The 23,916-nt window shown below is 42.2% G+C and overlaps 1 protein-coding gene across 5 annotated transcripts; it reads left to right on the forward strand.

The window, feature by feature from the left end:
• Window positions 1-1,012: 1,012 nt before the first annotated feature.
• On the forward strand, window positions 1,013-23,245 carry aatkb (apoptosis-associated tyrosine kinase b). Of its 5 annotated transcripts, none has more exons than XM_041067168.1 (13): window positions 1,013-1,141; window positions 7,031-7,172; window positions 11,537-11,616; window positions 12,325-12,443; window positions 12,731-12,818; window positions 13,764-13,897; window positions 14,316-14,400; window positions 14,849-14,970; window positions 15,100-15,249; window positions 15,614-19,169; window positions 19,552-19,678; window positions 19,792-19,998; window positions 21,362-23,245. In XM_041067168.1, the coding sequence occupies exons 1-13, from the start codon at window positions 1,097-1,099 to the stop codon at window positions 21,388-21,390; spliced, it is 4,884 nt and encodes a 1,627-aa protein (XP_040923102.1). In that variant the 5' UTR covers window positions 1,013-1,096; the 3' UTR covers window positions 21,391-23,245. The 5 variants fall into 5 exon arrangements, with proteins under 5 accessions (XP_040923102.1, XP_040923098.1, XP_040923100.1 ...); XM_041067164.1 differs by lacking the exon at window positions 1,013-1,141 and adding an exon at window positions 4,520-4,783; XM_041067166.1 differs by lacking the exons at window positions 1,013-1,141; window positions 7,031-7,172 and adding an exon at window positions 10,566-10,728.
• The last annotated feature ends 671 nt before the right edge of the window (window positions 23,246-23,916 follow it).

The following is a 23,916-nucleotide window of genomic DNA, read 5'->3' on the forward strand; positions in this document are numbered from 1 at the left end:
AAGTCTTGGACTTATTTCCATCTTTGTCCCTGGTGTTTTCACAGTCTGTCAACCAACATGGAGACTGGAGTTCATTGTCTGACAGGAAGAAATATTTAAAAAAAATATTCACCAACTCTTTGCTCTCTCTCTTCTTCCTGTTAACTACTGAAGTAAAAAATGTTCAAGAAAGTCAAGAAATAATCTTAAAAATGCTTCTTGCTACAGTTGCTGCTCTGTAGGTGTTTGCTGGCTGTTAACTTGGTGTTTATCACTTACTGTGAGAGTCTGATGTTTACACTTGACATTTCAGATGCTTCTAAATGAAGCAGCTGAACCTCTGAACTCTTGTGAGTGCCTTTTATGAGATGTTTGATATGGAAGATGACCAACATGCTCTCCTGGTTTTACAAGAGGCCGCTTAGAAGTTATCAGAGCCTGTCTGTAAACCACTTTAATAATAGGACTCCAATAATTTAGAAATAAAAAGTAAACCAACCCATGTGAATAGTTAAAGCAGCTGATGATGGGGGGCACCCCAGTGAGCATACTGCAAAAGTCAATGCATGAATTAATATACATCAGAAGGTAAGAATCTGATAAAGTCTGTGCTGCGTCTCCCTCTCTGTGAGGTGACAGTGATAAATCAACACATGCATTTTTAGCCTGGTTTTCTGTGCAGAGGTGTAATGTGGTTCATTGTGTGCTGGATAAATCTTCCAGGGCTCTGATGTTTCGGAACATTTCATTTTGAGCAAAAACATGACGCCAGGATATAAATCAAACATGTGAGTGTCTCTAAATGGAAATATAATCCCTCCTGAGGAAAGAGTCATTTCATAAGCTCCTGTATATTTCATTAGAAATGATGCAACGGAACACATCCCTTTATTGTTGTACTCTAATTGCTCTCTTATGTCATATGTGCTTTAATATGAATTTGATCACATGACTGCACTTCACAAAAACAATACAGAGTCTTATGCCTCAGTTAATGTTCTGTCTGTCTGTAACACTGCTTCCTGCAGATGGCGCTCCGCTGAGTGAGCTGTCCTGGTCGTCGTCCCTGGCTGTGGTGGCCATCTCCTTCTCGGGCCTCTTCACCTTCGTCTTCCTCATGCTGGCCTGCCTTTGCTGCAAGAAGGGCAAAATCGGCTTTAAGGTAAAGGTTCCTGAGCTGATGTACAGAACATCATTCCTCATCGGCTCCCACGAGAAATATGAAAAATGAGGCATAAACAAACTGACACAACTCTGCATCCTCATACACACACGCATTAAATCATATGAAGTTTTTTATGGAGTCTTGCGTAGAGATACACGCTCTAACTTTTTTGCCCAGGAGCATTACTGCAAACACAGAACATTCCCTGTCCTCTCACTCACGTCTATTATACTCTGTACGGAAGGTCTCCATCCATTTAGACTCAGAAAATGTTGATGGGATTTAAACAGAGTAGCAGACAAAGGTGGTAGAGGCAGTGTTGATGGAGCGGCAGGAGGCCTGCAGCTTTTCAGGATCATCTTGTGTTGTTGATGTAGACCCCATTTCTGAGCAGCAGGCTGAAATGGGTCACGGCCCCGGAGAAAATAGGACAGGAAACAAGGAAGAGTGTGTGTGTGTGTGTGTGTGTGTGTGTGTGTGTGTGTGTGTGTGTGCATGTGTGTGTGTGTGTGTGTGCATGTGTGTGTGTGTGTGTGTGCATGTGTGTGTGTGTGTGTGTGTGTGTGTGTGTGTGTGTGTGTGTGTGTGTGTGTGTGTGTGTGTGTGTGTGTGTGTGTGTGTGTGTGCATGTGTGTGTGTGTGTGTGTGCATGTGTGTGTGTGTGCATTGGACGGATGGTGGGACCATGCATATAACTGCAAAAATGCTTGGATGTGTGTCTATGTGAATGTGCTCTTTCTGTGTGAGTTAAGGTGCTGGATGTGGAAACGTGAGTGCAGTGTTCCTGCTGATTCACCTACAGGTTCAAACTTATCAGCTTATGGAGTTTTCTTGTTTATGTTTGCTGTTTTTCACCAAGTCTCATTGTGTGTTTACTTGAGGCTTAACAAATGTGATGGCATGTACATCACGTTACCCATGTGTGTGTGTTTGTGTGTCCCCTGAACATCAGACAAACAAAACGGGGAATCATCAAAACTTTGCTCCTGAGCTTCACTCGAGGTTAAGCTCTCCACCGTGCCTTTAACTGTCATTACAAACACAACACATAATACAACATGGACAATGTGACACTCTGATGTAGCACTGAAACTGAAAATTCAACAGCCGACAGTTGTAGCAGCTCTGTACTCAATGTGATCATAACGTATCGGACAAATTAAAATATTGACCCGATGAATGAATGACCAAAGTTATTACACTAATTCCACTTGGGACCATGAATGTCTGCACAAATATATCCAATAGTTCTTGATTTCAGTCTGGACAAACCGACAAACTGCCTGACGTCACCGTTTTCTTTGCTTTAAATCTTTGCTAACTAAATATCTTTTGTTTTTGGACTGTTGTTGGACGAGATAAAAAAAAAATGAATAAGTGACCTTTGGCTCTGGAAACTTATGAATTACTGAAGGATTATTAAAAACAACTGACACATTTATCACAACTAAAAACTAGTTACAGTCCCAATATAATACATTACACCTTTGGCCTTTCTTCTTCCATAGCATGTCTGTGCTGTGATTCATATTCCTGCACGATACTTGGACTCTGTCAGAAGAACATGAGTTATTCCTCCACTTTTGAATTTATGTCACAGCATTATATAAGCAATTACATACATAATTCAAGTTGCTTTAGAGGAAACTGCATGAACGTTTATACCAGTGTGAGACAATGAAGAGAACCACACGATTAACATGTCAGATGACTTTTCTCACAGAGTCGGGAACATGTAAGATTATTTTAATAATGACGTTAGTTCACCTCTGGGCACATCTCCATCTTCTCTACTCACTCTCTGTGCCTTCAGCCTTTCTTTCTTTCTTTCTTTCTTTCATTTCCTCTCCATCCTTAATGTGTCTGAAGAAAAACCACACTGATTACAGGAGTGTCTGTAGCCATATTACATAACATCCTGTTCTCTCTTGATCACTGTATGTGTTTATAAATGTGCATCTCAGTGACTTGTTTTGAAGCTGTATCCAAACTGACGTGTGTCAGATATATACTGTATGTGTGATGTGCCTCGTGTCTGGTTTGTGTCCAAGGCAGACTGGACCACCCAGGTCGGACCTGTCAGGGTGTGTCGGGGTGGGAGGAGGGGGAAGAGAGAGGGCGCGAGGGCGTGAGGAAGGGCTTACCCATGAGCCCACAGTGCATCCGGCCTCGGGGCCCCATCTGGAATTAGACACAGCCTCTCCCAGAGCAGGAAGAGGGAATTTCAGCGGTAAAACAAAAAAACAAAAAAACTTCAAGAGGAGACAAGAGAGAAAGATGACAGAAAGATGAGGAACTTCCTCTGGTGGTTCTCACTGCTGTAAGGGCTGAGTTTACTGCTGATAGGCAGTAGCATTTCCCCCTGTTTCCAGTGTTCAAACTCAGCTAAGCTAACAGGCTACTGGCTGTAGCTTCGTATTTACCATACATGAGAGCCACAACAGCCAAATCAAAAAATTTCAGTGCATTTAGAAGATGCAGGACTTTGACCTGGGGACCAGAACTAGAGCTGAATTCGCTTTTTTTAATATGGTAAACAAATTCAGACTCAATGACCAGGAGAAACATCCTTTGAATAAAATAAACTGCCTCACTCATTCCAATAATGTAGATACACATATTCCAACTTTAGTGCCTCAAATTTCTTTCAGTTTGTAAGATTCAGGGACAGTGGACCTAAATGAACCTTAATTCATGTTATTAAAAAGCCTTTATCATTAATTCATGCGAGGATTGAGGCACAAAAGCAACATTTGGGCAAACCATTTGTTTTTGTTACTCATGTAAATCCTCCTTTAATTTTAAAATGAAAGGTTTAAAGGGCTTTTAAGGTTTAAAAAGAAGGATGTTCTGTTGCCTAATGAAAGTAAAGCTTAAGGATGTCAGACTGTTTAGACTACAGATTAAATGAAAGGGCGAAGACTTGGGTGGAGTTGAGGGTGAAGGTCAGGTTCAGAGGTCAGGAAGAAGAAAGCAGTCAGTGGATGGTCCTCACAAGTATAGTGTTAACAAAACTAGGTGTGGGAGTGTGTTGGTGCAGTGGGGAAGGGGACTGCCCTGCAGATGTTCTTTGGCTTTTGGGAGAGAGAGAGAAAAAGAGAGGAAGAGAGAGTGATGTCACAAGTATAGTATGTGAAACCCCCCACCCCCTTCCTCCCCCTCTTCCTCCCCCCTCTCCCCACTTGTATTTTTCTCCCTCACATTTTTGCGGGGGCTCAGTTTCTCTCCTCTCCCTCAGGAGACGACCACAGGTTTGGTCTCATCTGTGAACTGGGAGATACTGCTCCTCCTTCTTCCTCCCCCCTCCTTTCATTTTCTCTCCCTCCATCCCTCCATCCCCAGCAGTCCCAGGGAGAGTCAGTGGTCAGCTACAAAGCCTCTTCCTCCTTTTCCTCCTCTCAGGACTCAACAATGAGACTCTCTCTGCAGAATGATGAAGCCTTTTTCTGCAGCCGTTCTCCCTGGCACCGCCAACCTCCTGCTGCCCTGCACCCATCACACCAATGGGAGCCCTGGGGGCGCAAAGAGTGTGTGGGGTTTTATGTGTGTGTTTGTGAGAGAGAAAAGCAGACAGACTTTGAGACGCTGTAACCAAAGCTGAGGCCAGTTGGCATCCTCACCCATGGACTCTGAGGAAAGGTAAGTTAGCAGGGACTCTGTGGGGTCAAACACTCTGAGCTGAGAGCTGATTGTTCTACAGCAGGAGTCTTTTTTTAGAATTCAGATGGGAAGGGGGATTAAAAGGACAAAACGAATCTATACATATTTTTGTCTAAGAAAGTAATCATATGATTTGTAATGTGTTTCTGCCATCACTTCACTCAGTCTTAGCAAATTTCTATGTGAGAAGCAAAATGGGAACACTTTCCTGCTTTGTTTTAAAGCAACTGACTGATTAGTGGAGTGACTGAAACTAAAAAAACAAAAAAGTTTAAAAATTCCAAACTCTGGTTTTATCTTTTCAAATTTGATGATTTCCTGCTTTTTTGTCTGTTTTATAGCAAAGTCCAGCAGCTTTGTTCTGTCAGTCAAAACGAGTCATTTGTAATGTTACCTGCGTTCTAGCAGACCTTTTTACTGCACGATGTGTGAAAAGTGAGAAACAATCTATTCAGTAAATGGGGTGTGTGTGTGTATGTTTGTGTGTGTGACCATGTGTGTGTCGATGTGAAGAGTGAAACCACATGTTGAATTAGAAGGGCGAGCAGGGCCGTGTGAAGATTTGGATGCGAGGCTGTGGGAGGGTGTGCAGTGTGCATGAGACTGCGTTCATTCTTAGGGGACGGGATGAAGTGAGAGATGGAGGCGTGTGTGTGTGTGTGTGTGAGAGCGAGAGAGTGTTTGTGTGTGTGAGTGTTTGTGTGTGTTTGTGTGGGTGTTGCATAGGGCCGCAACAGGTCACATTTTTCCAGCATTGCGACCCTGCTGCTCTCCAGCTTCCAACTAAGAGACTTTTATTCTGACATCCGGTCTGTGGATGCAGCCAACTCCCTCCCCTCCTCGTCCTCTTATCCTGTGATGTGTCACTACGATCAGCAGACATAAGGATTCTTTCAGGGCTCCTTGCTGCTTTTCCAGCTCAGGCCTCAATGTAACATGCTAACCTGGAAAACTCAGAAAAAGCAGAAAAGAGCCACAGAAACCTGGCGTGCGCATCTGGAGGGGTTTTCAAAAGCCAGAATCCAAAAACATTGATTGGTTTATTTCTTTTGGAATTCATGAAACAAAATGACTGTAATTAAATGATAGACTTAAGACAAGCAACCTGAGTTTGTGGCAAAATCTTCAGTTTTCAGCTTTTGAAGAGTGTTGCACCTTTTATTTTTCATAAAATGGTTTAAATTTTCTGTATATACCTTCCCGAGTTATTGTTTGGAGTATAAGGTTATTTAAATTTTATTGTCCATATCATTACTCCAAAAGCAGCTGTGTAATTACAGAGCAGTTTTTCACTTTGTGAAAGATGCTCCATCCAATGAGCAGATCCATCAAAAAAACAAGAGCAAGAGAAAAAAAATAATGCATGGATACAAACTTTACAAAGTTTCCTCAGGTAGTAAGAACTAGTTCCTCAGTTCATAGTGATTTCACACAGTTCAGCACAGTTTTATACTGATCTGTTTTGTACATAATTATGGTTAATACATATTAAAAGTTCTTTGTTGCTGGTGATGTGAGTGAGATCAGGCCATCAAGCTCTAATCCCTCTCTTATCCACTCAGAGTTGTGAGGATTTATTGATCACTCTTCTGCCATGTGCCATCTGGGGCCTGTTAGGCTGAGCACTGGATCAGAGGCCATTTTACTCAAGTGCAGGAAATTCAGTCAAAAGTCCTTTTCACTTTGCTCATTATTTTTGTAGATCTGCATGGTCAATCTTGATATATATATAAATAACATTCTTTCTGAGTGAGAGTGAGTCACAGAAATTTCACTGTTTTCAGAAAGTATCTCAACACTAAAATCATCCGGCTTAATTGTGAAGTAGAGGATTGAGATACTTGTAATCTTAGAGCAAATAATCTTTGGGTAAATCAGACTGGCTTTGTTTGCACTGGGATGTTCCAACAGTCTCACAAACAGCTCAGAGAAACACTGAGCTGTGCCAGGACAGCTTGCTTCACTTCATCCCAGTTCTGCTTCAGTGGTCGAGCCAAGTATCATCAATTTTCAGTTATGTTCTTGTATTACATTTTCTTTTGCTTTCAGTGCATGCTATGTACATACATTGGTGCAGATTAGGGCACGTTTGTGAAGTTTGTTTCCACGTTTGCATCTTCATGTCCTCACATCTTTGAACTTAGAAGCAAAGAACAGTCTAATTAAAGCAACCTGTTCTTTTTCATGACCTTTGACCTCTTCATTTTTTGTGCACGTGTGTTCCAGGAATTCAAGAATGTGGACGGGGAGGAGTACCATGCAGATATGTCCACCTTGGCCTCGCCGGCCTCCCAGGGCAGCCCCGACGTTTACATCCTGCCACTCACTGAGGTGTCCCTGCCCGTTGCCAAGCAACCTGCTCGATCAGGTGAGTCAACATTCAGTTCAGTTCAATTCAGATGAGTCCTTCAGTGGCTCCACCTGCTGTATACAAACTCATGTAATATGCAGCCAAGCACAAGGAAAATCGTATAGAAGTGAAATCAAAATGTTTTTAAAGAAAAAATCTGGCGTTTGAGGAAATATGAACAAAATGATTCAACAACAACAACACTGCCATATTTCAAATGGTGACACCATGAAAAAGTCTTGAGGTTTAAAGAATCATACAGAGAAATCCCCACTCTACATTTAAAAAGATTTACACTTTTTCCCTTTCTTTCAAAAGAGATCAAATTTAAGATGAACGGCTGGTCGAAGAAAATCCAATCATGATATCATGTTTGATGGTTTTGTCACTGCTTTGTAATTTATGTTTCTAATTCTTTGCTGCAAACTGATGCAAACCTTGCAAGAACTTTGTAGAAGTGCCAGAGCCATACACAAGCAAGTGTATGTCAAGGGTGTGAGAGTAATATAACAGTGAGGAGGGCTGTGTATCTGGCATTAGTCAAAGTTTGTCCCTGGAGTGAGCACCGCCCTCACGCTAGCCTTGGCCAGCTGGGTCTCCACCTATCCCACAATCCCGCACTGCAGGTCCCTACAGAATGAACTCTGTGCTCTTTAACTTTCACTCTCTCCCACAAACATCTGCCTGTTGCATAATAAAGTCCAGGCAGCCAGCCTACACTGCTGCTTGTTGGTATGTCAGGCATGCAAGAGCACAAAACCCCAGTGAGAATATGCCTCCTTCACTCTGTCCCCTTCTTTCTCGCGTTCTGCTACTGTGTGACAATGGGCCTTGTTGTGTGTCAATGGGCCGATGCCTGATAAACTTGACAGTGGAGTGTGGTGAGACTTAATGGATCATGCCCACGCAGTTAACTCGTGTACTGGTCCACATCAAAGCTCAGATGTAAATGTGAACATTTCCATAGGGTTTGACCCACACTCATCACGTGGGCAGTGCATAAAGGACCAACAGATAAGAGCTGGTTACTCCTTCTAGTATCTAACTATGCAGACAGGTTTGGTTTTATTTGCTGAAGCTTTGAGATACCAAAAAGAAAAAAGGAGGTCTCTGATGACACTTCAGTACAGGGAAGGTTAATGGAATTTCACTTGTGGAGTCCAGTTTATTGAAAAACCAAAAAAATGCTACAGTTCCTGGTGGGAACATTTTCAGAGGCAGATAATTCAAAACCTCAGCTATTTAAACCAAAACTATCTGATTGGCTAATTACCACTTGGGGTAAGTTAAACTATTTTCTCTCTATTGTCTGTGATATGGCTGAGTTGACCCTTTAACATATGCTTTGTCTTCTGTGAATAGTAGAAACCATTAGAGTTGTAGTAGAGGTCAGGGATTTATTACTGCACCTTGAGGACAGCCTCACCCAGTGACATCATTACAGGAAATTATTTTCTGTTTTTCTAGCAGAAATTGTAAATCATTTTATTGTACTGGTCATAGCTTTGTCTTAAATTTTTTCATCTGTGTTTGCTGTTGTTTTCTGTCTTTTCATCTGCATTTGGACTTGTTTTCCTTTGTGGCTCAGGTTTATTTGTATATCAACACTCTATATAAATGCAGTTCAAAGTGCTTTGCATGGTGATAAAATATTAAAACGAAAAAACTAAACATACAGAGTGAAGGAAAGAATAGAAGAACAGAGAATAGCACAAGAATCAAAAAAGCAAAGGGGAAAATAAAAAGAATGCATAGGAGCGGTGATTGTTCAAGTAAAAATATAAAAAATAAAAAATGTATGAGTACCAGAGTGAAAGGGTCTTCAGGTTGCTTTTAACACAGTGTATGTGCAAGTCTCAGATTTCCAATCTCTAATAATTCTTAAGATCTGAGGTAGGTGTGGAGATCAAGTTCTAAACAGCTATGAGTAAGTCTGGTTACTTTCAGCCAATGTTCCCATCTCCTCTGTCATCCTGCTGAGCACTGGGGCTGCTGAAGGACTATATAGATAGGTGGAGTTCCTAATGAGACGCCAGTCCTGTAAGAGCTTGGCTCAGTCCAGGGCCCAGTCCCCAGGATCCACCCTGATGCAGCTGTTCTGTGCTGCAGGCTGCACTGCAAAGACAAATGGAGCTCACGCCCACCCAGAGGACACATGTGAAAACACACAAGTTCTCATGTTCATGTACACACAAACACACACACAGACATTTCCTTCCACTCAGAGCTGATACATGTCCTCCATGGATCCTTCTAACAATCACTTGCATACATCAACCTCTAAATCCTCACCATGCAACCACGTCTTGTTGTGTTACACAACAACAATGGGCAAATGTCTTAAGTGACTTTAAATGATTGTCCAAGGACAGCACTCCAGCTCAGCACCTCAGCAGAGAGTGGACCAGGATGCACTGGAGTGAAAGAGGATAATGGGAATTCCATTTGGCTCTGAGTGATTTAGCTGCTGTGCGTCTTGCTAAAGACTTCCTGGCTACTATAGCGATTAAGCGAGATGCATTCTTCAGAGAGATGCTCAGTAGCACACAGCTTAGAAAAGGCCAGACAGTACTGTCAAATTTATATTGGGTTAGTGTATTGGCTGTAAAGAGATCTGAGAACTTAACAGGGTAGTCAGAGTATTTTCAGTCACAGTGAGTGTTTTTGAAAAAAATAAAATTGGAAAACACTGAGTGAGTGAACATTTTCCCTATATACTGGTGTAATTAAATCCTAAAAAAAAAATCTTATAACTGTAACAAAAACTCATCACTTGTTCTAACCCATGGACAAAAAATCAAGAAAGTTTTTTGTGAAGAGACAGAACAAAACACAAGACTGAAAACAAAACCCTGGCTGATGAAAAACATATATTATAGTAAAGTCTTTAACACATCCTGGGAGGATTGTTTCTCTCCTCGCTCATTGTTCCATCAGTGTTATGAATATTTGAGGTTAACATGATGGCGTAGGTTGGACCTATTGCCTGCTGCTGTTATCCGCAAAACTCAGTTCATTCCTATGTCAAGGAGCTGGTGGATAATAGCCCCAGTGTGTGCGTACTAACTGGTCCTAACTGGTGCCATGCTGCCCTAAGCAGCCAGACAATGGTGGGTATTCTGCTTTTGGATGGAGAGAGCGTGAGTGGGTGTAAGGAATGACCAGTCTGTGGAAGGAGACAGGGGTGTCCAATATGGCCTCCACACAGTGACTGGACTGTGTGGCAGTCTGGAGGAGGAACGCAGCACCACAAAGATGTGTCTGTCTTCCTCTACACCCAGAATCTCAGTGTCATCGTGGGAGATGCAGAAAGAAAGAAAGGAATATATGGTGAGGGGCGAGAGATGGAGGGACGGGGTGGGGGAGCTGTTGGCGTCAATCCTGTTTAATTTGTCTGAGCTGGGGCAGGACGGTCGGGTGTGTTCAGCAAGCAGGAAAGACTCTGGGGATGCTGACAGAGATGCATCAGGGAGTTGGAGGACAGTCAGACAGATCGGTGCCAGTGAAGGCTCAATATAGAATAAGACCATGGGCATCGTCCACTGCCGAGTTTGGATATTACATTATAGAGAAGGTTAATGTCAATCGATTGGACAGAGGATGGATTCTACTGTGGCCACTTAAGAACCTGGATGTGGTGCGTTTTCTCAGGTTACTGTTACGAGTTATATGTATAGACCTATGTTTATATAATTATTATTTTTTATTATTTTCTTCTTCTGTGTACTAAAGCAATAAGTCCCAACATCATATTGGAAATTAACTTATCTCGATATGAGTTCATCCATTTAACGTCAACTTAAAATTTTTAGTTCTCAGACTGATTTCAGAATTTATTTATGAAAGAAGACTTAAAATGGTGAGTGAATAAAAAGTGAAGGCTCTAATGAGTTCACTAATCATTAAAGTTCAGTTAGCATAGGCTACACTCCAGCCCACATTCTAAGTGGTGGGTTAAACACTTCAGGAAGTCTTACTTTTTTCTAGTTTGATGAAAGATTGCAGCACACGTACAATGTGTAGTGTGTCTTTTTATTCATGGTACAAAAATGGCTCCTAACTTAACATAAAAAGCAAAAAAAAAAAAAACAATTTAGTGGCCCTGAAACTAAAACTGAAAGAATATGAAAAGAAGGCAAATCTGACTGTGAAGCGTTTTTATTTACTGATATATTATTGTGATTATATAACTTGGCGGGACAAACACATTTGCATCTCTGTAACGCATTAGTCTTCAAATCAGTTATCTGTAATGGAACGTGTTATTTGTAGTAAATGGGATGAAGCTTGCACAACCACAAGTGTAAGTCTCCATCAAGAGGCGGCTGCTGGAGGATTCTCCATCACTGTAACTCCTCTTCCTCTCTCCTCTTTTCCTCCAGTCCAACTCCTGAAATCCACAGATCTCGGGCGACACAGTCTTCTCTACCTGAAAGAGATCGGGAATGGCTGGTTTGGGAAGGTAAGCCACTTCAAACACCTCAGTCTTCATAACTACCTGCTGGTGGTTTTAACAGTCGCTCCTGCTGTCCCTGCACCTACCTGCCATGTAGATGAAACGCAGCATCAGTGAGCCTAACATCACGGCTATTAGGTTTTGCTGTGATCTCTGCTGTGTTTAGAATGTGCTCAGTTAAAAATGTCCGACACGCTGTGTTACCTGTAGTGTCTCAGTGTGTAATACCAGCCTGAGCCTCGTGCCTTTGATGTCAGTTTGTCCCAGAAGTGATAGTCTTAGTCCTTGAGAACAAATTTTTTATACCTTGGTAAAATTAGTGGTAAAAAAAAGTAGTAGCTCTCCACTGCAGGCTGACCCATGAGGTGTGCTTTTACAACCAGATAACATGTTGTCACTCTCTCTTGTTCTCTCCCTCTGCTTCTTTGTCTGTTTCTCCTCCTTTTCATACTGTTCACTCATGAATATACATCCATCCTTTCCATCCTTGTGTACCTTGACTGGGTATGTCCATCTGTGTCTGTCTGTCTGCATTGTTCTGTCTCTGCGCTCTCTTTGAATTCTCTTTGCTGAACTCCTGCATGACTGCTTCATGTATTCCTGTCTGTCTTTGTGTAATGGTCACTCCCATCCATGCCATGTAACCGGTTTGCTTGTGTGTAAATGTCCTTCTGTCTTCTGTGTGCGTATATGTCTCTATCTGCACTGTTTCAGGTTCTGCTCGGGGAGGTGAACGCGGGCCTAAATACCACTGAAGTGGTTGTGAAGGAACTCAAAGCCAGTGCTAGCGTGCAGGACCAGATGCACTTCCTGGAGGAAGCGCAGCTATACCGGTACACATTTACCTCCATCACCTGTCTTTCAGGTTGAATTTATGTTTTGTCAGAGAAGTAACTCCTACACTTACTGAAGTACTGTACTGTCAGTTTTGAGGTGGTAGAAATGAATTTTCCTCCAGTACAGAATATTTTATCTTTTTGCTGCACCTTCTTGCTGGAGGGACCAGAAACCTTGTGAAGGCAGATTTTACTTTTCATGCCTGAGATAAGCTCATAAAATATTTGTGTTGCCAGGTGAAAGTATCAGTCTCATGCTCTTCCTCTGCTCCTCTGCTCTCCAGAGCCCTCCAGCACCCTGCCCTGCTGCAGTGTTTGGCTCAGTGCACTGAGGTCACTCCCTACCTGCTGGTGATGGAGTTTTGTCCACTGGTGAGTATCCAAACCCACAGGCCAGTGTGGTGAGAACGCTTTACAGTATGTATAAAGATATTTTAATTAAGATCTGAGATGTTATTAACATCTGAGATAATTACACACCAAGCGCAACTTCTGGGTAACATTTTCTTCAAATGGAGGATTATGAGAGGAGTACTATTTTAATGAAATCACCATAAATGTACTTTTGCTGCTAAAGGTTTTTTAATTAAGCTGTACCACATTTGGTGCATAGAGTGTTTTTAAAAACGACAGTATGAAATATGTAGTTTAGGAAAGGGCCTGTCAAGTTCTTTGACCCCTGTTTTTAATTGAAAGTCTGTATTACATCCTTTAATGGGTTCAGTACATTAAGTGGATTGAAAACATTTTTGTTAGATTTAATTTATGGGGATTTTTTTTTTTATTATTTTTTGTTAATTATTTTTGGCAATAAAACTTTCTTGGCAGCTGCTGAAAATATTTGGCAGCCAAGACCAAAGTTACCACTAAGTCACGCTACACTAACATCACTCAAACAGCAGCATAAAATCCATCAGCTCCTCTGGATTGATTAGCTCAGTGGATTTAAAACTTAACAGCACTTAAAGCCATGACTTCAATAAACCACTGAGATATACCTGAGGAGTCTGTTATGGTTTGTAGGATCAGACTTATAAAGGCCATAAGATGGAGGAAGACAAAGGTTCTGCCAAGCAGCAAATTTCAGTCCAAAAATGAGCTTCATTCACTGAGGAGGCCAGAATGATCCAGTCATCCCAGAAAAACAAAAGAAATCCCATGTACATTTGTAACTGAGGACACCAAGACTGTTAGTTGGTGGACCTCCATGCACATTCTGATTCCAAGCCATTTTTACACAATTCACAGCACAAAAACAACACTGCCCTCCAGTGGCCAGAGGTTGTAGCACACGTTTTATTTCTCTGTTGTATCCAGGGAGATGTGAAGGGTTACCTCCGAAGCTGCAGGACTGCAGAAACCATGACCCCTGAGCCCTTGATTCTTCAGCGGATGGCCTGTGACATTGCCTCAGGACTCTTGCACCTGCACAAACACAACTTCACGCACAGGTAGTGAGCAGTTTCTGCAACTGAATATCACATACAACTTAAACTCACTGTGCCAGTGCTGAGTTACAATCAGTAAATTCTGCCGTTTGCTTCTCGGTTGCTTCCTGGAACAATATCCTGGTGCTGCCTGAGTGCTCCCTACAGACTCCAGCATCAGTGATTTTGTTGCAGGCGGTGTCCTCTCATCTGCAGAACAACTCAAACCTCCACTCAGTCTGTGGCACCTTTTTCAGGAGTGGATGTCAAAGTGTGTTTTCCAAGACAGGAGTGTTGAACTAGGCCAAATCTAAAAGATTAATTATTTTATCTTGCAGTCGGTGTTAGTGCATATTGCATAGTGAATATTTTTGTGCCTCAAGAAATGTGACCAATGTGAACAGCTGTTTACCTCCCTCCCCATCACCCCCTCTGTCACCAGTGACCTGGCTTTGAGGAACTGCTTATTGACTGCTGATGTCTCAGTGAAGATTGGAGATTATGGCTTGTCCCACACTAAGTACAAGGTCTGTTTATCAAAGAAACATGCACACAGAAATATATGCAAACATAAACAGTATTATTCTGCAAGTGTATAATTTAATTTGTCCAGAGTATTTGGCTGAATTTGAAAAAGTCATAGATAAGACAAGCAAGGGATTCTGGTACAGTTTGTTGTCTGTGATGGATGAGTGCATTAATGAATGAATGAATGAGTAAGTGAGCTTGTTAGGGAGTTACTATCCTTACGTGCCTGAGTTGTTTTGCATCTACAAAAGATCTAACATTTACTCCACCCAAGTGAGTTTCTACAGATTATTTCATTCCTCACTCTCATTTATCGTCTTCAAGAATATTCAATTTACCAAGATTATTAACAACCCTGCGAATAAATTAGTTTAGAATTTTGGAAAAGTGACACTTTGTGAGTCAGAATTAAATGGCTGTTAACTTTTTACTCACGCCTCCTGTCAGGATGATTACTATGTGACATCAGATCAGATGTACGTGCCGCTGCGCTGGATCGCTCCTGAGCTCGTGGATGAGGTGCATGGAAACCTGCTGGTGGCTGATCAGACCCAACAGAGCAACATCTGGTAGAAACAAAATAACCAAAGACTATTTAGGAACTATTAGTATGTGTACATAGGGGGAACGATTCATACTTGTTCTGATCACTGTTTAATTTTTAATCACCACAATGTCCATGTTGTCCTGTGTCTCAGGTCTCTGGGTGTGACTATCTGGGAGCTGTTTGAACTGGGTAACCAGCCCTACAGACACTACTCTGACAGACAAGTCCTCACCTACGCTGTGAGGGAGCAGCAGTTGCGTCTGCCCAAACCGCTGCTCAACGTGCCCCTGGCTGAGCGCTGGTGAGACCCACACGGAAACGCATTTAGAAACGTCTTTAAATTATTTAACAGGAAGGACAAACACAACAAAACACAATTAAATCTCTTCCAGCATGAGTGGATTCTCATTATAATACTTATCCTACTAGTTTTGCTTTCCTGTCCTGGGGAAGTTTTTTTTTCAGTTGCCTATTTAGTCCTGTTATTACAATATTACAACTTAATCAAATGACTGATTAAGTTTTAAGATAAAGGTTTTTTAGTTATTTTACTGCAATGGGCCACATTACATGTATTGCACCAGAAATGTCAAATGTTCTCTTTCATATTTTGTTTCATACACGACTGTCTGTTTTTCTTTTCATCTCATTTTTGGGATTCTCAGGTATGAGGTGATGCAGTTCTGCTGGCTCCAGCCTGATCAGAGACCCAATGCAGAGGAAGTCCACTTGTTGCTCAGCTACTTGTGTGCCAAGGGGGCCAGCGAGGCAGAGGAGGACTTCGAGAGGCGCTGGAACTCACTGCGTCCCAATACTGGATTCAACAGCCACCGTGGTGCCTCTGCAATGTCACGAGACCACCCTTCATCAACCTCCTCCTCGTTCCCTCTCCTTGAGCAGTTTTCAACAGGTGATGGCTACCACTCAGAGTCTGGGGATGACATACTAACAGTCACTGAAACCAGCCATGGCCTGAACTTTGAGTACAAGTGGGAACAAGCCAGGGCAGACCAGTCCTATAGAGCCCCAGACTCCTCTAGTAGCCTGGGTCAGGTCAACCATCATTGCCAGGAAGCATTTTACCCACCAGGGGGCATTGTGGGAGGCTGCCCTATGGAGAGCCTCAGCCATGGAGTTTCTCCTTCCTACTTCCAACCAAAACATTTACATGCTCCTGGCGTACTTCCTGTCCTCAGTGCCCATAGCCCCTCAGTAAGCAGTGAATATTATATCCGCATTGAAGAGCCAGTGGATTGTAACATTGATCCGGACTATACCATGTGTTCCTACAGCCCAGACTATCAGGGTAGCAGTGGGAGCTTCCTTACTGGGAGTGCAGACTCAGGCGAGTGCATGGCCTGCCCATCACAGGCTAAGAACATGGGTCCCTACTGGTCAGCAGACATTCATAAGTCAGATATCTACGACTCCAATGACTCAAGTCCTGCCATCTCCCTGACAATGGAGCCCCTTTTGGGGCAAGTGTCGGACAGCAGCCCTCTGCGACCCTGGGAGTCTAGTCACTATGTGTCCTATAAAGACAGAGATGGGGGTTACTACTATGAGCACTCACCACCTTTGGGAATAGGTCACTATCTGGTTGGAGGTGAGCTCTCTCGTGAGCACCATCAGGAAAGCTGGGGGTCAAGGAGCTTGCGTCAGGCCTTGGGTGAGTTGGAGAATCCACTGGGTATATCCCCATCTGTAAGCAGTCCACCTCAACAGCCCTACAGAGACGCATACCTGGACACAAGTCAGTCCTCCATCATAGGAAAGAACGTGACTGGGGGCTACTACGACATGATGGGCTCCCTTAGGAAGACTATGCCCAGCCACACCAGGCACAACAGCCACTCTGTCAGTATCAACATGGAGACAGAGAGGGCACTCTTCATCGGGCACAGAGAGAGTGAGTCAGAGGAGGAAGAAGAAGAGGACATATTTGTGGAGAGACACACCTGCAACACCTGGCCATCAAAACACCGCCACAGCAGTGTGGGTCACCACAGACGGGCAAGCCACAGCTGCAGACAGGACGCTTATGTGGATTTCCACTACACAATGCCAAGTACAGACATTGAAGACTCCTGGCCGGAAGAGCACAGCCTGGCTTTCCACTCACTACCCAAACCCATTGATTATCTTGAGCCTCATCAGGCCAAAGACAATAGTGCCTGCCTTAGTCTGAGTAAACACCATGCTATGGTGCCTTCAGACAACTGCAACGCTTACATCTACTTGTGCCATGAGGGCGAGACTCAGTTGCCAACATCTGGAGAGTGCTGCCACTCCCACTTTGTTGACCCACTTACTGGCTTGCCAGTCAGAAACAACAGCTATAGTCACAGCTACAGTCACAGCAACTACATCAGAGATAAGATAATTGACATCCCAAGCAATGAGGAGATGATCAATCTATCACCAGCTCCAGGAGGTCCCATTGTAGCCAAACCTACCTTGATAAAGACTGAGGACAGTGGAGAGCAGTATGTTGACCTTACATCTGATGATACTCCACTGAAGGAGAAGAGGGAGGATGTAATCAAGGAAAATCTAATCATGCAAAAACCAACAGAGCCTAAAATAGAAGAGGTGACGCTGACAATGACCAAAACCACTCCTCCTCCTTCAGACAACTTGCATGTGATGGTGGCCCTCACAGATCCGCAGTCAGACTTGAGTCACACTGGAGATAGTGGTGTCGACCGAGGCAGCTCCAATGTTTGCCTCGCTGACATCCTCGACTGCAGTGACGACGACGACGATGACGATGACGACATCACAGACGATATCACTGATGTTACCTCAGGCATCTTCGCAGATGAGTCCAGTGAGCTGAACGCTTCTCCTGCCTTCAAGTCACTACAGAAGCAGGTAGGAACTCCTGATTCCATGGATTCCATGGATCTACCATCTGCAGCTGGGTCTTGTGAAGGCTTCAGCCCTGCGTCCTCCCACCCTTCCAGCTCGCCTAAAGCTATGGACAGTGGCTATGACACAGAAAATAATGAGAGCCCTGAGTTTGTACCCAAAGAGCCTCACGAACCCCGTGAACAACCTCTGGGAAAGCCTACCATTGATACTAGCCTGGAGGAAGATGAGGGGCTGGAGGAACATGGAGTTGAAGCTAAAGCAGTGTCCACAAAGGGTGAACCATCACTGGGTGAAGATTCGGCCTCACAGACAGGTGACCACATCTTCTTACCACTAAGTGATGAGACCCCATACAGAGACTCTGCTTACTTTTCAGACTATGAGAATGAAAGGCAGTCTAAGGATGAAGGGGAAGAATTATCAGAGAGAGTAAGAGATGAGCAAAATGTTGAAAAGGAAGAGCAAATGGAAGAAACAAAGGGTGAGAAAAGGAAGAATAAAGAGGAGGAAGAACTTAAGGCCACTTCAGCAAACAAAGACATTAAACTTGAAATGAAACACATATTAACAGGAGGAACAGAAATTTCTCCTCCACAAGAGATGGAGCCATATTTGACAGAGGAGTGTGGCCAGGATGAGGAACTGGGGCTGCCTCTGGAGCCCTCTGACACTGCTTCAATAACAGAAGGAGGACTGGATGAATGGCCATCCCAGGAGGAGAGCTCATCTCTAGGAGACTGGGCCGCAGAGGTGGTGGGGGCCATGGAAGAAGCCATTGGGGCCCTAAATGGAGATTGTACCTCTAACATCAAGGTAGAGGAGGAGGAAGCAGACGTTATGAAAGACTCTATTCAAACCTCAAAAACAACAGAAGAGCCAGAAATCATGTCAATTCAAAACAGGACATCAGGGACATCCAGTGACATCCCGCATACTTTACCCAAAGATGAGGTGGCCTTGCAACACACAACAAACACCAGGCGGTTTTCTTCTTCCTCTCCTCCACCTCCATCCACTCCCCCTCCTCCACTTCCTACAACAGAGGGCCGAGGGTCTCCGGCTGATGGGGAAGAGGCAGATGAAGAGGACGGTGACACAGATGACAGCGACGAGTCAGATGAGGAGCTGCGAACCTATAGTGTGCAGGAACAGAGCGGAGGGGAAGACAGCGAGGATGAGTGTCACCCGGTGCCCATTGTGGTGAGCGACGACAGCGAAGCCCACAAACTACGCAGCCTCCTTAAGATGCCAACTCTGCTTACAACAGAGAACCTGGAGGAGGAGCTTGAACGAAAGAAGAAGACTGTGTCTTTCTTTGACGATGTTACGGTCTATCTGTTCGATCAAGTGAGTAGCAAAGAGAGAATATACAAATCGTTAATCAAAATCAATTTTGTATTATTTAATCATACATTAATCAATACATATATTGGCATTAATCTGACTTACTGTAATGTGTTTTAGTGTGATATAAAAGGGTCATTCATAGTTTTATTTATTTTGCTGTGTCTGTGAGTTGTAAAAGTAGTCAACTGTTTGCTAAGATGTTAGTTATAACAATGAGTGATGAGCTAGTGGCAGTGAATCTGTGAGCTAGTTTAGATGTGATGCTACCCCCAATGGCACAAACCAAGTAGGACAGCTTTAACTGACACTTGCCCAGATCTGATGTTAAGTCTATCTAACAAATACTTTATCCATTTCTTCTACTTTACTTCACTGTCTGTAGGAAAGCCCAACTAAAGAGCTGGCTGAGCATGGCTTCCCTTTGGGGGCAGATGGTCAGAGTTCACGGAACAAATCCCAAGAGAAGGTTAATGCCTCAGATGACTCTGATGGGAACATCTCAGAGGAGAGTAAGTACAAGAATACAGTTTTAGTTTAAATACAGCGCTGATAAAAAGAAAGAGGTGATTAATCTGCTTGTATGAGCATCAAGAAAACTCATGTACTCACTGTCTTCTCTCAGGTGCAGGGTATGAGTGGGAGGATGACTTTCCCCTGCTGCCTCTACCAACATCCTCAGTATCCTCTGACTCTCCTCCAACCCGCTCCATCCCCAAGGCCCCGGACACCAAACCAGCCGTGCAGTACTCCCGCTTCACTGTCTCTCCCTCCAACGTGTCCCGTTTTTCCATCACTCACATCTCTGACTCTGATATGGACTCAGCAGGAGGTGAGTCCTCTAACAACTAAAATAAATTAAATTCTGTTACCTGTATTAGTGGCAGTATTTGAAACTGGCCCTTTAAAGATGCCATTGTTGGCTACAACATATTGCCAAAGAATCAGAGTTAAATGTACCACATAGGATTGGGCGGTAATAAGGTATTCCGCGAGGTCTTAAAAATAGCAACGTATCAGTTTCAATACGTCAGTAAAAAATGCAATGCACTTACAGTAAATAGGAGATAAGGATTAAATATTAAACATAATTTATTTAATGCCTTGTGTGGTTGAATTTTCAGTTTTACTTCAGTAGTATAGTATGTTTTACTTTTGGAGACGTTTGATAAAGTTTATGAACGTGACGTCATTACGTGACAGCGCGGAGAAGACCGTGCATGTTGTTATTGTTTCAGTATTTGTGTTTAGTGTTCAGCTTCTGAACGGTGCAGGCACAAGCCAACGGTTTGGTGACGCCGTCTGAGCCTTACGTTCATCATTTTTAATTCAGGGTTTCCACTCGAAAAACCTGGCACCGGACAACAACACCGGCAGGTTTTCAATTTACCGGACAAATGTTTTTATTAAATGTTTGTATTATCTGAATTTATTGAGATTAAAATGATAAATGATATGCAGGATATATAAGAATGATATCAAAGTATGTCAATTTAGAATCTTTATGTTGAAAAGTATAGGCTGTATCAAATAAGTGCCGTCAACTGACTCCCATGCGTAACTTCTAAAATAAATATTGCACAAAGCTGCGCTCTTTTAACATGAATATAAAGAAAGTACTCTCAGATAAAACAATTTTCATACAAAAAACACACCTGGACTGGCACATACCATATAAATAACGCGGCGTACTGCCAACTTTAAATAAAAAAAAAAAAAAAGTCCGTTCGCTATATGCGTATTCAAATAGCTCAGGGGTCGGCAACCTTAAAAACTCACAGAAAACTTGCATGCTATGTATAAAAACTATAGTGTGTTGTGTTGAACTGATACGGAGATTACGAAATTTATATTTGCTAAATAATAGCCTTACATTTAAAAAACGAACGAACTAAAATAAAAATACATTTAAATGAAATATTCATTCTTTATTTTCCAAAGTCACAGGGAGCCACAGCAGAGGGATGAAACAGCCATGGGTTGCTGACCCCTGAAATAGCCTATATATACAAACTGAAAAAGATTTTTTAATGTATTTTTGCTGCAGTGAATTGTAGGCTACAGCAGCTGAATTAAAATCAAAAGTGTGCAGTGTCTCTCCGCAACTTGCAATGTGCATTATCCCATAGGCGCTGTTTTGATGCGGTTCTGTAGTACTTACATTAATTCTTTCTGCCTCATTTTGTCTTTTGCAGGAAGCAGCGAAGATGGAGAGAAAGAGTAACGAGCTGTGGATATTTACTGCCTCACTCTGACAGCAACTTGGCCTGCTAGCATGACTTATGATTTATTTTTTAACGTCAGGTTTTAGAAACACAAGACAGTGCCTCTTACCGCCTGTGGACACTTTTGAAAAATCTGTCTTACCACAACGTCGGACTGACATAAGCTGTTTAGAATACTGAAAAGAGTATGGTTAATATATACAATTTACAGAATAGTAATATATACTGTGTGTATGATGTAAAGACTCTATGAAAGCAAATGTGTGTTGAATTCTGCATATGTTTCAGATTACAGAGACAAAATGGAAGGACATGCCTTTGGAGAGCATCACATTTGCCACCTCTTTCACTTCTTAATTTATGATAGGGAGTATTGATGAGTGTGGAACCACCTGGACAGTTTAACTGTTGTGCCAACTGTTGCAGAGTAAAAGACACAACATCAGCTTTTTGGCTTTTTGACAAAGGATCAGCACTTTGAACACGACTGTACAGCGCCACAGACTTTGTACTTTTTTGAAAACTGCTTTAACTTGTCTTAATGAAAATCAATGAGAATCCTTGAGGTATCACAAGTAATATAATGTTAATATTTGGGTTTATTCAGAGACAAAGAACATGCTAGTGTGACAGAAGGAAGCGAAGGGAATTTTAATGGCTCCTGTCGGTTACAGAATGTTTTTTGTGGAAACAGCTGATCGAACTCGGACAACCTGAAATTTTGACTGTGACTTTTTCTTTCTTTTATGTATCAGGATCACTGCTGTACTGTTTTACATAAATATGTGGCTCATTCTCTCAACCAAATTGAGCGCCACCACTACCAACACAACCAACCCTTCTTTGTTGAAAATCAAGCTCTACTCTGTCAATATAATAAGAAGTGAAGGAAAAAGTTCAAGATTTCAAGGTTTAACAGGTTTTTAAAATATAACAATGCATGGTTTCATGTAAGTAGAAAACAGTACAAGAATTTTCTGCTTAGAGACAAATAAGGACAGTGTTTTTGTTTTCTATTTTGGAGCAGAGACAGAAACACATGGTCATGGAAATCCATTTCCATGTTGCAGGTCCAAAACAAATTGGCAGCAAAAGGAGATATTCAGTATTTGGACTGCTACAAAGACACTAGTTCTGCAGTAATGACATGGGCCAATAGTCTTGGCAATACAGAAGAAATCTTCATCACAGTATGTGTAATACTATATTACAATAGTGATATACAGTGCATCGTGACATTGTACATTTCCTGAACTTCAGTTAAGAAACCAATATAATGTCTGTTTTTGATGAATCCAGTCAAGTTAAATATCTGACAAATCAAAGTACTTCATCACATTGATGCAAAAACCCCCGTAAATCCAACATTTCCAGAAAGCAGCAGTGCTAGTTGATTTGCAACAATATCCACAAGTACTCATACAGGCAGAGATATTAAAGGGACAGATAACTTGGTACAAATAAATCTTTAACATCCATACTGTATGTTTCGTAATAACGCCCAACACAACAGGCCAGTATTTCCAAATACAAACCTGCCCAACAGTATTAAAAGGCAGTGAAATTATATTTTTGTCAGCACAGAGGTTAGTCTGAACAAATGGGATTTTTACATATGTAAATCAGCACATTATACATCCAGTATTGACAAGCTTCAGCCCATCTCTACCATTTTATCTGTTTGTAAGAGAAATGAGAATGAATGCCTGACTATTGTTACTGACACTGTTGCTGTACATTGGCTACAATGAGCTTGTTTGGAGCAGTTTTATATGATTCTGTTGTTAGAAGCTGAACTGTTGGAAAAAAAAAACGTTTAAGTATAATTTGGTTTATTTAAAAAAGGGAGACAAGTGTGCAGCACATTGAAACAATAAGTAAAAACATTTAGAACTTAAAAGTTTGGATTAAATATTTAAAAACTTAAACTTGTTGAGCCATGATCCTTTTAGGTGGGACAGATCAGTTCAATGTTAAGTCTTATTTGTCTGATCAGGTGGTTGAAAGGTGATGGAGAGTTGATGTCAGGATCATGACTTCTTACAGTGCTTTGTTTTCTGTGTGTGTAAATGTCAGGAAGTTAAAGGGAAGGTGGGAAGGTGTGGTTGTCAGCTCTGAAGTGACGAATAAGCAGGATGTCACCTTTCAAAACACCCTGTGATCAACATGCAGTGTCTTCTGAGTGTTTGTTTGCCTTCCAAGGCTTTATTATTCTGTAAGAGTTAGCAGCATAGAAACCCTCTAGACCAGGGGTCAGAAACCCACGGCTCCAGAGCCGCATGTGGCTCTTTCATCCCTCTGCTGTGGCTCCCTGTGACTTTGGAAAATAAAGAATGAGTACTTAATTTAAATGTATTTTTATTTTAGTTCGTTCATTTTTTAAATGTAATTCTAAATTTGAAGATTATGGTGATCTTGTAACATTAAAATAAAAAGTTTTCAATTTTTTGTGGCTCAAAATACGCGTCACAACCGCCGATGTACAACACCCAGCGGCAACATTTTCAGGTTGACAGCTGAGTGCA

Source organism: Toxotes jaculatrix, chromosome 21 (assembly GCF_017976425.1).
Source record: "Toxotes jaculatrix isolate fToxJac2 chromosome 21, fToxJac2.pri, whole genome shotgun sequence".
Classification (NCBI taxonomy): Eukaryota; Metazoa; Chordata; class Actinopteri; family Toxotidae; genus Toxotes; species Toxotes jaculatrix.

Bases quoted from the DNA above. Each gene is read 5' to 3' on its own strand.
- aatkb (XM_041067168.1), top strand. From the start codon at position 1,097: ATGCTGGCCTGCCTTTGCTGCAAGAAGGGCAAAATCGGCTTTAAG. The intron at 14,401-14,848 runs GTCTGTTTATCA...GCCTCCTGTCAG, and splicing joins TGTCCCACACTAAGTACAAG to GATGATTACTATGTGACATC. The intron at 14,971-15,099 runs GTAGAAACAAAA...CCTGTGTCTCAG, and splicing joins ACCCAACAGAGCAACATCTG to GTCTCTGGGTGTGACTATCT.